The sequence below is a fragment of the Lemur catta genome, chromosome 11 (assembly GCF_020740605.2).
Source record: "Lemur catta isolate mLemCat1 chromosome 11, mLemCat1.pri, whole genome shotgun sequence".
In the NCBI taxonomy this organism is placed as follows: domain Eukaryota; kingdom Metazoa; phylum Chordata; class Mammalia; order Primates; family Lemuridae; genus Lemur; species Lemur catta.
Genome location: NC_059138.1, coordinates 83249649 through 83265083, shown reverse-complemented (window position 1 = coordinate 83265083; position 15435 = coordinate 83249649). Strand labels below are relative to the sequence as shown.

The following is a 15435-nucleotide window of genomic DNA, read 5'->3' as shown; positions in this document are numbered from 1 at the left end:
AATGTATGTATGGTTTGATGGCATTTTCTTTGCAGAAATACAATTATGTATGTAGGTATATTCCTGGAAGGCTATAGGCTATACATCAAATTAACAGTATTTTTGTCTGGGCAGGATTATGAGTATTCTCTTTGGCCTTGATTGGTTTTTACTTTCGCTTTTATTGTAGTAAACATGCATCAGTTTTATAATAACGAAAAGCAGTAAAAGAATGTATTAGGCTCAACTATTTTAAACCTTGTTTTAACTTAACATTGCGCATCACATGAAATTCCCTATTACTGAAATTATTCTTAGCTCAGTGTTGTTTAATAAGTTGCATAATATTCCATCCTGTGAATCTATTTAATTTTCTTAGCCATTCTCCTGTTACAGAACCTTCAGGTTGTATCCATTGTTCAGTTGTCATAAATCATGCTGCAACAAAGCTTGAAATCTATGGGCATGAACTTTTGTCTACTCCTCTGAATATTTTCCTAGCATCGATTCCTAGGATTGGAATTACTGAGTCAAAGGTTATGATTTTTTTAGGCATTTGATATACACTGCCAGGTAAAATTACATTCCAGAAAACTTACACCAATTTACACCAGCTGTGTATGAGTACCTATTTCACCACACCATCTTTGCCAATCTGGTATATGAAGAAAAATATTCCACTTTTCTATTTTGCAACGTCTTTGAATTATTAGTGATTTTGAACATTTTTATTTATTAGCTAGTTCTGTATCTTCCTTTGTGATTTATCTGATTGTGTTCTTTGCTCAGGGCAGCTTTTAATATTACCATAGAAGCCAGGACAGTGAAGACTGTCCACTTGATATTTATTGTCAGTTTGAGCACAAATTACTGCTGCTTACTGAATAGCCTGCAGCCTTTTCTCCAATTTTGGCTAAATCTGGGGTAATTATTCTTATTCCCAAGGAGGCATTCTATAGGAGTCTAAATGAGACTTTAGAATAGACACCGAAGTGTCTAAAGAGAGGATGAATATATGTTATTACGTGGATATAAGTCTGCCCAAAAGCCATCAGTTCTGCCACTTCCACGGAAGCTATCCGTGATTGACCAGTGTGTCTGGTGAACTTCGGTTTTTCTTACAGGCGATAGAGAGTGGATTACAGTGCTTGAAGTTGGGTTCCTTTGGCTTGGTTTCTTCTGCAGGTAGTGTCTTGATCTTTATTTTTTCCCCCTTTTCTTTATTTTGAATTGAGTGAAGGGCTTGTTCAAATAAATAAATCTGTGTGTTCAGGTAACTTTTTATGTTATTTCCAGACTTAGTTTTTTATTTATTTTTTTATATACTCACCATGCAAGGATCTCTCACCAGTCATCTGTGATTGACATTATGTGTAAAGTTAGAGATATTTGTTCATCACACAGAACATTAATTCAAGTTTAATCACCCAGTGGATGACTTTTGTGTTTTCTCCACCCTGCTGCTAAGGGGTTCTGACCTTGAGCTCAGGCCCAGGAAATGTATCCTTAGACAGCTGCAAACTGAAAAATAGACTCAAGATGTTTGGCATTAACAACCAGCTCTACTAAGTCTGTGGGATCCATGTAGCGGATTTTTTTAATGATAAAATTATTTAGAAAGTGTCTTGATCATTTCTGAAATCATATTTGCAATTATGTATTTGCATATGAGAGATTGCAGATTGCTAGTTTAAATAGAAACCTACCTCACATGCTAGCTTGGTTACTGAACTGGCATAAGTGGGTAGGTAGATACATAGATCTATATCTGTCTGTCTCTAGTTTTGTTTTTTTTTTTAACAATAAAGGAAACTGCTCCTAAATGGCAACTCTAGTATTTGGCTTCTTTTGTTCACACAAAACATTTTGGCTTGGATTTCTTGGTTGCTAAATTGATTGTTACCTTATGTTGATACAGTGTTTTTTAAATTTCAAAGCATTGGGTCTGTCTATGTGGTTTTCACAGAATTAACTAATTTCAGGGGCTTGTCCAGATCTGTATTGCATTGGAATTTTGTTTACTCAAATATTGCTTGGAAGCAAGTGGCCAATCAAGTAGGCTCTAGGAATCATTGTGTACAGAGGTTTTCTGTGGTGGTAGCATTTGGTCTGTATTTAACACATTAACTGCCATGTGAGCTGTATTTAACTCACACTGGTTTTGAGCCTGAGGCCTGGTGAAGTGTGTGTAACTCACATGTCTTTTTACCTTGGGAGCCACGTGGTGTGCAGACAACTCATATTGCCATGCTGTAGTATATGTGTGGTGTGATGGGTGGCCCCCTGCGCAAAACCCTGCAGTTCCTGAAAATCTTACTTGTTGATGTTCTTATTGTTACAATTAATCTTGACAATTTAATTGCATATAACTTATACACAGAAAACAATAAAAAATAACAAATTTTTCATTGAAGTAGAAGGGATCACTTTGTTTTTGAAGTTTTTATTCTATTTTTATAATAAAACGCCATGGCCCCAAGGAAAAAATTTTTCTTTTCCTGGTGTGACAATTAATGTTAAACATGTTAAATTCCCTTCAGGTGAAGGAGATTGTAGGATTATAACTTATAACTTGTCCAGAAAATAACCACTGAATTTAAAGCAATAGTATATTTGGGAAATTCCCTCTTTCTTCCTACATGCTTTATGTTCTCTCTTGATGGAGGTAGTAAAGCTGTTGGTGGTGTTTAAAAAAGCTGTGTGTTTTAAACTTTGGTACTTAGCCAAAGCAGGGAGCTAGACAAAGGCATTTCTCTGCTCCACTGGGTTCCTGATCACTCTTGCCTGTGTCAGATTCAAGACTCCTGTCTGCCGAGTGGCCTGCCCCATCCCAGGTCTTGTCCACACTCACTCATGTTTTCCTCACTTGCCTTCTTGACTTTTTAAATTTCACACATGATCTTGGATATTTAAATCCTTTTGTGACAAGTGTGTTTATTTTTACTGAGACAGTTTTTTACTGAGAGCACTTGACGTGCTCGAATTTGCTGGGTTTTTCTTTTCTTTATTTCTATATTTTATCTTGATCTCCCATACCTTCTGTGACCTAGCAGAGGTTATCTTCTGGGGAATCTTTGTCTCCTCCCAGCCTTTCAGTCCTTCCTATAGGAGCAACACCTGGTATCTAACTTCCCCATGGGATGGTGCCCCTGCTGGGTCTTTCCTACTTTCTTGTCTGCCTCAAAGCTAGCAGTGTTGCTGGTATTTAGGAAGCTTGAAGAAGCCAAGTGATTTATAGACCTGAAAGATCACAGAATGATAAAGAGAGGGCCAGTCATACTTCCTTCCTCCATCAGGGAAGAGTGGTGATGGGTAATGGCGGGCGGTGGCTTTATTACAGCCCATAGGAATCTTGCCACACGTGTGGGGGATTCTAGGCTGTACATCCTTACACCACTTTGCAGTGTAGGAAAGCACTAGATAGATTTATCAGCACAAAGCATAGAAGAATAAAGTATATTGCTGAGGATATGAGGGCTCCTGTTGAAATATAAGTACCGAGAGTGCTGAGTGCCAGAATGTGGATTTATGGGAAATAAAACTCTAAAATACTTTCTCCAACAAAAAATGGACCTCTTGGAAACAGCTTTTCCTTTCTGCGTACTTAGCTCCCATTGAGCTTAAATTGCTCTCAGTATTGTGATAATGACAATTCAATATGACAGGGGGTGGAAGATGAACCAAATAAATTAACCAGCTGCTTTTAAGTGTGGTTTGCTCAATGGCTTACCTACTAAAATGCTTTGTAGAACATTCGTGCTCAGTAGGTCTCTAGGCAGTTGTGTGACTAGAAGAAGAAAAAATGGACTTTATTAAATGTCAATGAAACACAGGCAGAGAGTTTTGTGGTAGTTCAATTAGTGTACAATGTTTGTAAGAAGAGTAGTTTATCTTTTCTTCAATCACCAAAGTAGAACTTTCCTTGGCATTCCTAACGGAAAATGTGTTTCTGCTTGAAATTCCTGTAGATTTAGGATAAAAAAGGAAATGGAGAGGGGAGGGTTTGGCCCTTCTCCTTTCTGTGTGAAACTCTGTGTTATACAGAGTAAATATTACCAGTCAAATCCCACATGAAAGTTGCACAGGACGATAATGGGAACAACTCCTTAATCACTGGCTGGCATTTAAGGTTTTATACTGGATATGGATTGAAAATATAGACTCATGAGTAAAGCATAAAGTCAGGTGGAGAGGAAAGACAGAAATAAATGCTCCAAAGGAGCAGGCAGGTCACATAGAGGAGAGAAGCAGGCCAGGTGTGAGAGAAGTGGGTGCTGTGGCAATCCAGAGATCCCCTTGCAGGTTAAAAAAAACATTTCAGGTAATTACTGTCAAGGCCAAATTCGTGGCCAGTTTGTGTCCCCAAAATAAAGGAAGTGCAATTCCTTAAACCTAATAGGGGAAGACTGACCTGAAAAATAGCTTTCAAATCTTTGACAAGTTGTGCTCTAGTTCTGTCCTCTGGCCTAGAGCAAAGGGAAACAGACCAACATTTTAGGATTGGACATGGGATCAGTATAAGTGAGCCCATTTTAAAAAAGTAAGAATGTGTTGATTGTGTTAGTTGGTCACTGGGTTCTTTCCTTTAAAGTTTGAGATTAGGGCAGATTCTAATGTGTTCAAAATAGTGTAGGGATATTATTAACTAAAGATGGGCTGAGTGACTGAAGGGTTTGGGAATTACATAGCTCCTCCCATAGCAAACACACTGTGTGTATGGACAAGGAAGAAAGAATTAAAGTAGACCTAGGAAAGCCTGCTTAGTACCTAATATTTATTATGCCGTGTGTGTGTCTAGCAAAGTATAAGATATCGTCCTTTTCTCCAAAGCATTTACAGTCTGTTAGGGAGATGCCAGGTAAACACATGAATCTCAGTGAACAAGATGTGATACAGAAGTCATTGTGCCATAATAAAACTGGTGTGACCATACGACGTATACAGAACCAAGAAATTTGGGGGAAATTATTTGACTTACAAAGCATACTCCTAAATGATGATCTTCCCTAATATATTTAAGGCTATTTATTTATAGATGTTTTCTTAATTTTCATCCACAAAATATAAAAATGATTAAAACTGCTATTTGAAAAACATCAGAAAATAATGCGAATCCCATCAAAAATTGTAACGTTAATTAGTTAAAATTTGCTTCATTTACAGAAGTTAGTAGTAGTAGTATTTTTTGAGCATACATTAGATGCATAGAATGGCATGTGCCTGTCTGTACTGTAAAAATGTCTTTGAGGGAGAAGCTTCTTTGCTCTTTTGATTCTGTGTCAGAGCAGGGTCCACAAGGTTTATTGGAATCAATCCTGAGATGGCCTGAATTCAGAATTCTTCTCTCCTTCCTTTTCCTTCTGCCCTCTGCTGGAAATTTTCCTTGGAGCTAGAGCAGGAGACAAAGGGAGGCCAGGGTCCTGCAGCCTCTGCTTCCTCCTGTAGCTGGGAGCACACCCACAGCAACAGAAGGGGTCCATTGGAGCAAGTTCGCATTTCAGTAGGAGTTGGAACAAGATTTTATCAACAATTTTCTAAAGATGTTAATGTTTTATTAAATAGTAGATATGATTTACGTAAATTAATTCTAATACATGTTCAATATACCTTAAATATTCCTTCTTTTTCTTAAGTTCCAGTGAATTTTTTAAGTTTTATTGTTTCATTTCAACTATTCTTCTAAATTATCCTGATTGTAAAAAGAAGAGAGTAGATTTTCATCCCCATTAATATATTAACATTATAAAAATAAAAATAATTCACAAATTCAGTGCAGAATAATTATAAAATAGTATAAAATCTCCTATCACCAATTCTAGCATTGTGATTACTTTGTCATGTATCTTTCGGATTTTTATAATATTTACTTATATTTAGATACACATTAATATTTCCTAAAGGACATCATATTTAATACTGTTTTCTATTTTTCTTTTTTATTTAATATGCCCTGAATGGGTTTTTACGTTAATGTACATATATGAAATCATTTTAAAGTGGATACATGTTCTTCATTTGTGTTTCTTACCACAGTGTCCTCAATCATCCCCAGTTGTTAGTTCATTTTTGGCTGTTATAAATAGCTTTAAATATATCTTTACTCACTTGTCTGATTATTTCTTAGCATAAATTTCTAGGCATGGACTTTCCGGAGTCATTTTTAAAGTTTTGAGTCCATAATGCTAAAGGATCCGCCAGAAATTTGATGCCCAAGACCACAACTCAGTAGTTCGAAGGCACCTCTTTCTCTGCACACATCCTCCTCAGCCCCCCAACCTCCCAGCCCCACCCCGTGCCCAACCATATTACTTTGATTTATCTTTGTGATTTCTTTCTTTTCTTTTTCCTTCATCTGTGAATTCTAGTACCATTGCTCTACTGTTTTAAGTGTTAATTTTATAAAATTGCTTTCTTTCTAAAAATTTTCCTGTTCTGATACTTTTTTCAAATGTAGTTTTAGCATTTTTGGAATTTCTAAAAATAATCCCTTCAGGATAAGTCCCTTTGGACTTATATTAAAATCATAGGTTAATTTAGTGTGACTTTAGCTCTTTGGTGAGAATTTTGAGTCTTACTGTCCATGAACATAATAAATCTTTCCATTTATTTAGTCTCCTTTTATATCCCTCAATGAAGTGTTTTTGTTTCATGTAGCTAGTATGTGCACCTCTGTTTTTGTTCGTTACTAACTTTTTAGATCTATAGACTTTCCCTTGTTTACAACTTTGATTGCATCCCCTATAGTTTAGGTTTATGGTATGTGTATTTTCATGTTCAGAGTACTCTGGTTGCAGTGTGATTTCCTCTTTTACCCAAGAATTGAGAGTATTTTTTTATCTTTTTTGTTTTGTGTTGTTTTGTTTTTCTTGTCCTTTATTATGAATTTCTTGCTTAATTTTGTTGTTACCTGAGAATGTTGATAAGAATTAGATCTTTTAAAGTTCTTTTCTAGTTTCTGAAGTGTCTTATTTGTGTGGAGTCAGGAGTGGGAAATTATTTCCTGGGTAATTCCTATTGTTTTTAAGTACTGAATTTATCCATAGGTGCCTTCCTGTTGCCAGCGTGCCAGTTTTCCTTCCCAGCTGCACTCACCTAGCGACAGCTGGAGTGCTGGTGGCACTTGCTACCCTGAGCCTTTGTGTTTCAGGGTGAGACTGTGACTCTCCATACCTTCAAGCCTCCATTACACTGTGCAGGGTTGGGAGGAAGGGGGGCTGTTTTGACGTTTTGGCACCTACTCACCAACTATTTCCCAGGCTGTTTTTTTTCTGGGAATGAGTTAAAATCATCACCTTCACTGGAGTCTTATTTTTATTCTATATTCTATAGAATTTTTAATTTAAAATCTGGGTCATATTTAATTTTTCCAACACAGGTGCAGACTGTTTCTCCTCTTAATACTGCGTTGGTATTTCTAGGTGGGGATTGGTGAGGGAACGGAGTTGGGTGTCTTGCTCCACCACTAGCCATCCAGCCAGCCATTCTTGCCAGCAGGTGGTCATTGAGTGCTCGCTGTTCGTCACCCATTTTTTACAATCACCTCCACCAGATCCAGGCCACAGGTGGAAGATAGACATTTTGATCTCATCAATACCTAATGTTTAAAGTAATTGTTATTAGCTACCTATCTTTAGTAGTATGTGATCTTCTCTGTAGCAAGAACTGTATGCTCAGGCTTTCTCCTCCTTTCCCAAATTTCAAGCCTATCCTTTCAAAATATTGAACACATTCATCATCCCTCTGCGTTTGGTCTGGCACAGTGGCCTCCCTGGCTCTGTTTTCTGCAAGGTGGCACAGAAACAGGCTCAATCACAGTCAGAGCACACTCCTGAAGGTCTTAACTGAGGGCTGGGCAGGCATGGTGGAGGTGATTTCTTAATTTGAACCTGGGATGGGAGAGGACAAAGTCCGTTAGAAGGTCTTTGAGAATGCATAGTATGTATCTAATGGGAATACAAAGCTAAATATGGTCAGTAGAATCTCTGCCCCTAGTCTCCACTTTGGAAGTTGTAAGGCCACCTTGTTTCTGCGTGGATAATAGAGAACTTTAAACACTGATAGCATTTTAAAGTGATTATACTCAGCTTACTTGTGAAGGTGGACATCATATTTAATTTTCATGTTTTTCTTTTTTGTGCTTCTTCTGCCTGTAGGAGTCTAACTGTTGAGAAAGATACGTAGGAAATACAAATAAATGTGAATTTACTCTGTTTCCCCTGTTGTCTATTTTTTTTTTTTAACTACTTTTTCTGGGTAGGTAGGGGACATAAAATATACTGAGGTGAACCAGGATTGTCTCTAGTGATAGGAATTTTAAACATTCTGTTATGAAATCTGTTTATTAGCATTTGCTTTTAAAGGGTAAGCATGTACTTCAGGATTACATGCCTAAAGTTACATAGTGTAAAATGTCTTTTCTTAAAGAATTTAAATTGGATATCAAGAAAAATATTGTATCCTTAATAATGTATGACTTCCTAGAACTATATCTTCCTCAGTCTTAGAGGATTTTGACCATTTATATATATATATATATTTTTATTTCAGCATATTATGGGACACAAATGTTTAGGTTGTATATATTGCCTTCGCCCCACCCAAGTCAGAGCCTCAAGCGTGTCCATATCCCAGACAGTGTGCACCGCACCCATTAGGTGTGAATATACCCATCCCTTCCTCCCGCCTCCCATCTGGCCGATAGCTGATGAATGTTACTACTTTATGTGCACAAAAGTGTTGATCAGTTAATACCAATTTGATGGTGAGTACATGTGGTGCTTGTTTTCCATTCTTGTGATATTCCACTTAGTAGAATGGGCTCCAGCTCTATCCAGGATAATACAAGAGGTGCTAGATCACCATTGTTTTTGTGGCTGAATAGTACTCCATGTTATACATATACCACATTTTATTAATCCACTCATGTATTAATGGGCACTTGGGTTGTCAAACAACCCTATCAAAAAGTAGGCAAAGGACATCAACAGAAACTTTTCAAAAGAAGACAGACTAATGGCCAAAAAACGTATGAAAAAATGCTCAACATCTCTAATCATCAGGGAAATGCAAATCAAAACCACAATGAGATATCACTTAACTCCAGTGAGAATGGTTTTTATCAAAAAGTCCCCAAACAATAAATGTAGGTGTGGATGCGGAGAGATAGGAACACTGCTACACTGCTGGTGGGAGTGCAAACTAGTGCAACCTCTGTGGAAAGCAATATGGAGATAACCTCAAAGAGCTAACAGTAGAAATACCATTTGATCCAGCAATCCCAATACTGGGCATCTACCCAGAAGACAAAAGGACATTCCATAAAAAAGACATCTGCACTAGAATGTTTATAGCAGCACAATTCATAATTGCAAAGATGTGGAAACAACCCATTTATATTTTATATTAAAATTTATCCAGCAGGTTTTTTTAAAGATTCTTTTCTTTAAAATAAAGACTCTAACTACTATGAATTTTTTAGAAGGCGTAATCCTAAAGCAAATTTTCCTTATTTTGTGACATGAATTACTGCTCAAAAGTGATTGTTAAATTATTTTGGGTTGAATGAAAAACAGAGACTCTCTCTAATAATCTAATCTGTGACTAATATCTTACCTTCAGTGAAAAACTTAAGAAGTTTTGATTTCCCAGTTTACAAAATAAATTATAATAGTTCCTGGACAATCATTTGAAGAACTTCCTATGATAACAAATCTTTTGACTTCCATGAATCTTGGTATTTTGGTGCCATCTTGTGGCTTAGCTTTGTAATAACTTTAACACTCAAATCCATTTTAAACAGTGTCAGGGCAGGGTAAGATAAGCAGGAAATTCTTTGCAAAATGCAAATCATCTGCTACTATTTATCTACATGAAAATATTGAGAATGACTTATTTAGTCACATCGATAGGCAAAAATGGTAAGTAAGGCATCTAATATATAATTCTCAGTTTCTAATATTCTTTATGCCATTTGTCCCTAGTTGCTGCTGTTTGAACGGTCTTGGATGAACAGATGGAAGTCTTCTGTTCTGCACGAAGGGGAAGGGAACATAAGGAATGTGAAGTGGAGAGGCCATCTGATCGCTTGGGCTAATAACATGGTAAAAGCACATCTCTGTCTTCCGAATGCTTATTTGGTGTCAGAAGGGTAGCCGAATTGATAGGACTGTAACAAAGGGAAAAGATGCCACTCACTTTGGTGATTATTTCTAAAAGCTACAAATGGCAATTGGTGTTATACCTGGGAGGTTAAAGAAATTAGATTGCTTTTGGCTTTCGTAATATAGTAATTCCCAACATATTCTGGACTCTATTTTAGAGTAAGGAACCTGAGGCATGGAGAGTAGCCAAGAAAATGAAAAGCCATCTTAATAATTGAAGGGTTGCATTGGGAATGTGGTCTTGAAAATACCATTTGCCTATTGGCCAAGGGCAAGTAACAGTTGATATGAAACAAGTGCAGAATATTGCTGATTTCTCTTTTACTCCCAGTATAATCATAGGCAAAAATCTAGACCTCCTTTTAAGAAAGCGAATTGTAATTTTCAGTGCTGCACTTGTGTAAAGTTTACTCAATATGAATTGGGGCTAGTGGGAAGTTGTTTAAATGGTCTTTTTGACATCTGGCATATCTTTTGGAATTAAAAGGTGTAATGTAGTAAATCAGTTCTATTCCGTTTTAAATGGTAGAAATCTCCCCAGAAGCTACCTTATTATTCTGGACTTTGCTCACTTCTTCTGGGCCACAGTAAAGATAAACCTGTGGTCTCTTGGTTCATTTTTAGTTAGCTGTTTGCTTGATGTTTCCATTTGAGAACTTTAAAATGTCAGGTGTAGTTTTCTTTATCTAGGTGGTTTTCAGATTCAACACTTTTCTATAAAGCAAACCTCATTTTTCTGGTGGAATGATATAATTAGAAATGTTACTTGCCTGTCATTTTGGAAATGCAGTTGATATCTGTATGTTCCACACTTGTGTTGGATTTAAGTCACCCTTGCCATGTAATAAAATCTCCTCTGTCCAGAAAGAAGAGTGGAGGTTTTCTTGTGGTTTTGGTTCTCATAGGGAGCAGGGGAACGTTCCTTTAGGCTTCTAGCCATGTCAGTAAACACTGTCAATATTTTCCATTGCTGGTTTTCGATGATACGTAGCAGGAGCTGGTAATAAATTTTCCTTTACTTTCCTTCTCCCAAGTAGAGGATGCTTAATGCCATTTTATTTTCTAGGGTGTGAAGATTTTTGACATCACCTCAAAGCAGAGAATCACCAATGTGCCCCGGGATGATATAAGTCTTCGCCCAGATATGTATCCCTGCAGCCTCTGCTGGAAGGACAACGTGACACTGATTATTGGCTGGGGAGCTTCTGTCAAGGTATTTTTGTTTGTCTTTATAAAAAGTTCATGTTGCTATAGATCCACTGAGTGTGGTCCAAAGGAATATGACTTCTTGAATGGCTTTTATGACCCAAGTATTTTCACCTGAATATTACTGTGATGTGATTACCATTTAATTTTCAAATCATTTCATGTGCCTAATAGGTTTTAAGATATACTCTTGCTTTTCTATGCTGTGCAAAATAATTTGTGAACTTTTCCATGTTCAGAATGGTGTTGCCTTCTTCAATCTTTTTTTAATTGACCACAGCCCAGCTGGCATTAGCTATCAATGGAACGTGTGGTTGGTTTTGTTGGTTAGGGGGGTTCTCCCCTCTTATTATTCTCTCCGTTTCCCTTAGCTTTTACCCTGAGCTTCTTCATTAGAGTTATTGATGGTGGAGAGAGGTTAAAACTAAATCATCCTGGTGGTTGATAATAATTTGATGGAGTAGAGGCCCAGACTTATTATCAGTAATAAGATTTGGGAATATTTTCTGGTGTATGATTATCTGACCCTTATGTGCCTGGGTAAATGAAATTTAGCTGTTCTCCAAAAGAGGGCTCAAAGCTCATTCACATTTATTTCATGCCCACCAGTGCTTCTGTTATTTGCTACTTCAGAGCCAAAAGTTGTTTGTTTCCCTTTAAAAATATATATAACTTAATTGAAACATAGCTTAAATAAATGAAAAATTAGCTGAGCTAAAAATGATATGAGAAAGTATCCCAGCAATAGTCCAATGGAAGAGCTCAGGCTTTGAGGGCAGAGAGACCTAGGATCAGTTCCACCTTCTCCATTTACTTCCTTTGTGACCCCCTCTTAGCCTTACTGATCATTCTTAGAGTGTAAGTGCTGGGGAGGGGAAAAAAAATGAGGTAATGCCTGTGAAGAGTTTAGCACAGAGTCTGACGTATGGTCATTTCTTAATAAATGTTAGCCATCATTGTTATACTATAAAGTTATAGAAAAGTCATGAAAGAGATGTGACTATATGAAATTGACTCTTCACTGGAAAGGGCAAGCATAACTGTTACTAATGCAATGATTGTTACTTCCAAAAGAAGCATCATTACACTTGCGATAAGGTCTTCCTGGCCCTTATGTTGATGTGATGCAGGTTCTCTTTTGTTCGTGCGTTAAATGAACACAACCTGATTCATATTTAGGATAACCGGAAGGAAACTGTGCCCAATAGGCTAAGATAGAAAAAGGGATTCCCCAATCTCTCCATCCCATGTGTGTGGTTACTCATCCAATAAACTTGTATTTTTGATATTTTAAAAATTCCTGAAATGGACTGGGTAGCTTTTTCCTTTGTTGTACACTTTTCATTTACTTTTCTTATGGTGAAAGACAAGGAAAATAAGCCTGTAGATAATGACATAACAAGTTCACTGATTATTAATTACCAGAAGTGCTTTCTCTAGTATGTTGAATAAGGCCCCAAAGATAGCAGTCCCTAATTCCCAGAACCTGTAAATGTTTCTTTATATGGCAGAAAGGTGAATATTACTTTATATGGCAAAAGATCTGATTAAGTTAAGAATCTTGAGATCAGGGCGGGGGGGTGTTATCCTGCAATATCTGGGTGAGCCCTGCATGCAATCACGCATATCCCTGTGAGAGGGAGGGACAGAAGGGGAGGAGGTGGCACCACCACGAAGGCAGCTTTGGATTGATCTGGCCAAGGGACGCCGGCAGCCACCCGAGGCTGGAGGAGCCAAAGAAGAGATTCTCCCCTAGAGCTTCCAGAGGAAGCGCAGCCCTGCTGACACCCTGATTTTGACCCAGTGAAACTGATTTCAGACTTCTAACCTACAGAACTATAAGAGAATACATTTCTGTTGTTTTAAACCACCAACTTTGTGATAATCTTTTACAGCAACCGTAGGAAACAAACTTTTACTGTGCCCAAATTAAGATCCGAATGATATAAAATTTTCATGTCAAATGTTTCATTTTATTGGGGATTCTTTTTCTTCAGACTCAATTAGTTAGATGGGAAGCACTTCTCAGTTCAGAATTTTAGTTATGTTGAGGGAAGAGAAGATAAAGAAATGGTCTTTCTGAAGAAGGAGAGAGCAATCTTGTTGGGGAGAAACAGTGTAATAAAGTGTATGATTAAAGTTAACCATTTAGTTAATTCATTCATTTGTCCAACAAACATTTACCAAGCGCCTGCAATGTGGCAGGCAATGTTCTAGTGTTGCAGAGACACAAATAGACGAATGAATTCCTTCCCTTGGGAAATTTATGTTCTAGTGAGGGAAAATGGACAAAAACAAACAAATAAGTAAGTATACCACGTTGATGGTAAATACCAAGGAAAGCATTTAAACAGGATAACGGGGAAACGGATTGGGGATAGGTACCATTTAATATAGGGTGGTCCAGGGATGGCCTCTCCCATAACTAATGGGTCATTTGGGCAGATTTCTGGAGGTAGCAAGCTGTACAGCTCTGTGGGGAATTAGGGAGGGGAGGTGTTAGCAGAGGGAGCAGGAGTGCAGCATCCTTGAGGCAGGAATCTGACTGGTGTGTTTTTGAGGAACAGCAAGGAAGCCATTATCTTCAGAGTGAGCGGCAGAGGCAGAGGAAGGAGGGAGGGATGTGTGTTGGATGGAGGTGCAGGTGCAGATCATGCTGGGGCTCCTGGGCCTTTGTGAAGTCTTTGGCTTTTAATTTGAGTGAGATGGGAAGCCAGCGGAGGGCTTTGAGCAGTGGAGTCAGTTAAGTGATCTAACTTGTGTTCTGGAAGGATCTCTGGTTGCTGTGTGGTGCTAAACAGCAAAGGGGCAGTAAAAAGGGGAGACCATTTAGGAACCTACTGTAGTCACCTCAATAAAAAAATAAGGTGTCTCAGGTCAGTGTAACAGAGCTGGTGAGAAACGACTGGATCCTGGATATATTTTGAGAGTAGACACTGCAGTATTTGATGGTTGGATGTGGGGTGTGAGATAACCCATCACCTAAGGAACTGGAAGATGAAGCTACCTTTTACTGAAATGGGAAAGACTGTTGATGGAGCATGTTTAGAGTGAAGAAGACAGACATTGTTTTTGGATGTGTCCGCTGGAGATGCCTAGTATCCACCCAAGTGGAGAAGTGGAGCAGACAGTTGGAGGAAGCAGATTAGTGTCTTTGGTGAGAATCACTGTAAAGGCTCTTCTAGTCATTGATCTGCTCTTAAGCACTACGTGCACTTAGGGTAGCATTTACCTATTCACCCTCCTGTAGCTGCTGCTTCCTGCTTATGAGATAGGTGCTTTGTTAAGAGCTCAGACCACACAGCTGAGGAGGAGTAGAGTAAAGCCATCGCCCAGCTGCCAGTAGTTTCATGTGTCCTTGTCTTTAGAGAGATTGTGGCATGGCCAGCGAGGCAGGCAGGCCACAGTGCAAGTTCCAGTTCCAGCCAAGGGGTCTTGGGTAACTCTGCAAGCTTCAGTGTCCTCATCTGTGATTAGACATGATAACATTGCCTTTCAGGGGTATCCGAGGATTGGAAAAGGCCTGGTCTTCAAGTTCTGTCAGCATCTCTCAGATTTCTCTACTTCTTTCCATCTCCCCACAAGTCTTTCTGGCCCTGGTTTTGCCCCACTCTTAATTCTGTCCTAAACAGTACAGCTAGAATGATCTTTCTAGAGGGCAGATCAGGTGATTTCTGTTCCTCTTTAAACCTCTCAGGGGATTCTCACTGCCCATAGGATGACTGATCTTAAACATGATTTCAAAGTTCTTCGTGATCCGACCTGTGTTCCTCTCCAGCCTCAACTCTGTCCCCTTCTCCCCCCTGCCCTGTGCTCTCTATTCCTGTCAGATTACCTTCCAGTTGAAAGCCTTAGGCTGACACATTGCCCTGTGCACCTGTCCTATCTTTCCTGCTTTCAGTTTACATGCCACTTCTTCCAGGAAGCCTTCCTGCCCTGCCAGTAGATGCCCCTGCTCTATATTTCCCCATTATACTTTAGTAAAGTGCCTTATTTTTCCTCCCCCACTCCATACCATAGTTTTAAGAAAATAACTGGATCTGTTTTACAAAGCCCTTAACTCAGGATTGCTGCCAGTAGCAGCCCCCAA

General features: G+C 38.4%; 1 protein-coding gene across 2 annotated transcripts in view; it reads left to right on the top strand.

The window, feature by feature from the left end:
• VPS41 (VPS41 subunit of HOPS complex) overlaps positions 1–15435 on the top strand; it is a 191186-nt gene that overhangs the window by 103824 nt on the left and 71927 nt on the right. For both annotated transcript variants that reach the window (XM_045565358.1, XM_045565357.1), the window contains 2 exons: positions 9960–10079; positions 11206–11352. In XM_045565358.1, coding sequence (XP_045421314.1) covers positions 9960–10079; positions 11206–11352 — 267 coding nt within the window. The remainder of the gene's footprint in view (positions 1–9959; positions 10080–11205; positions 11353–15435) is intronic.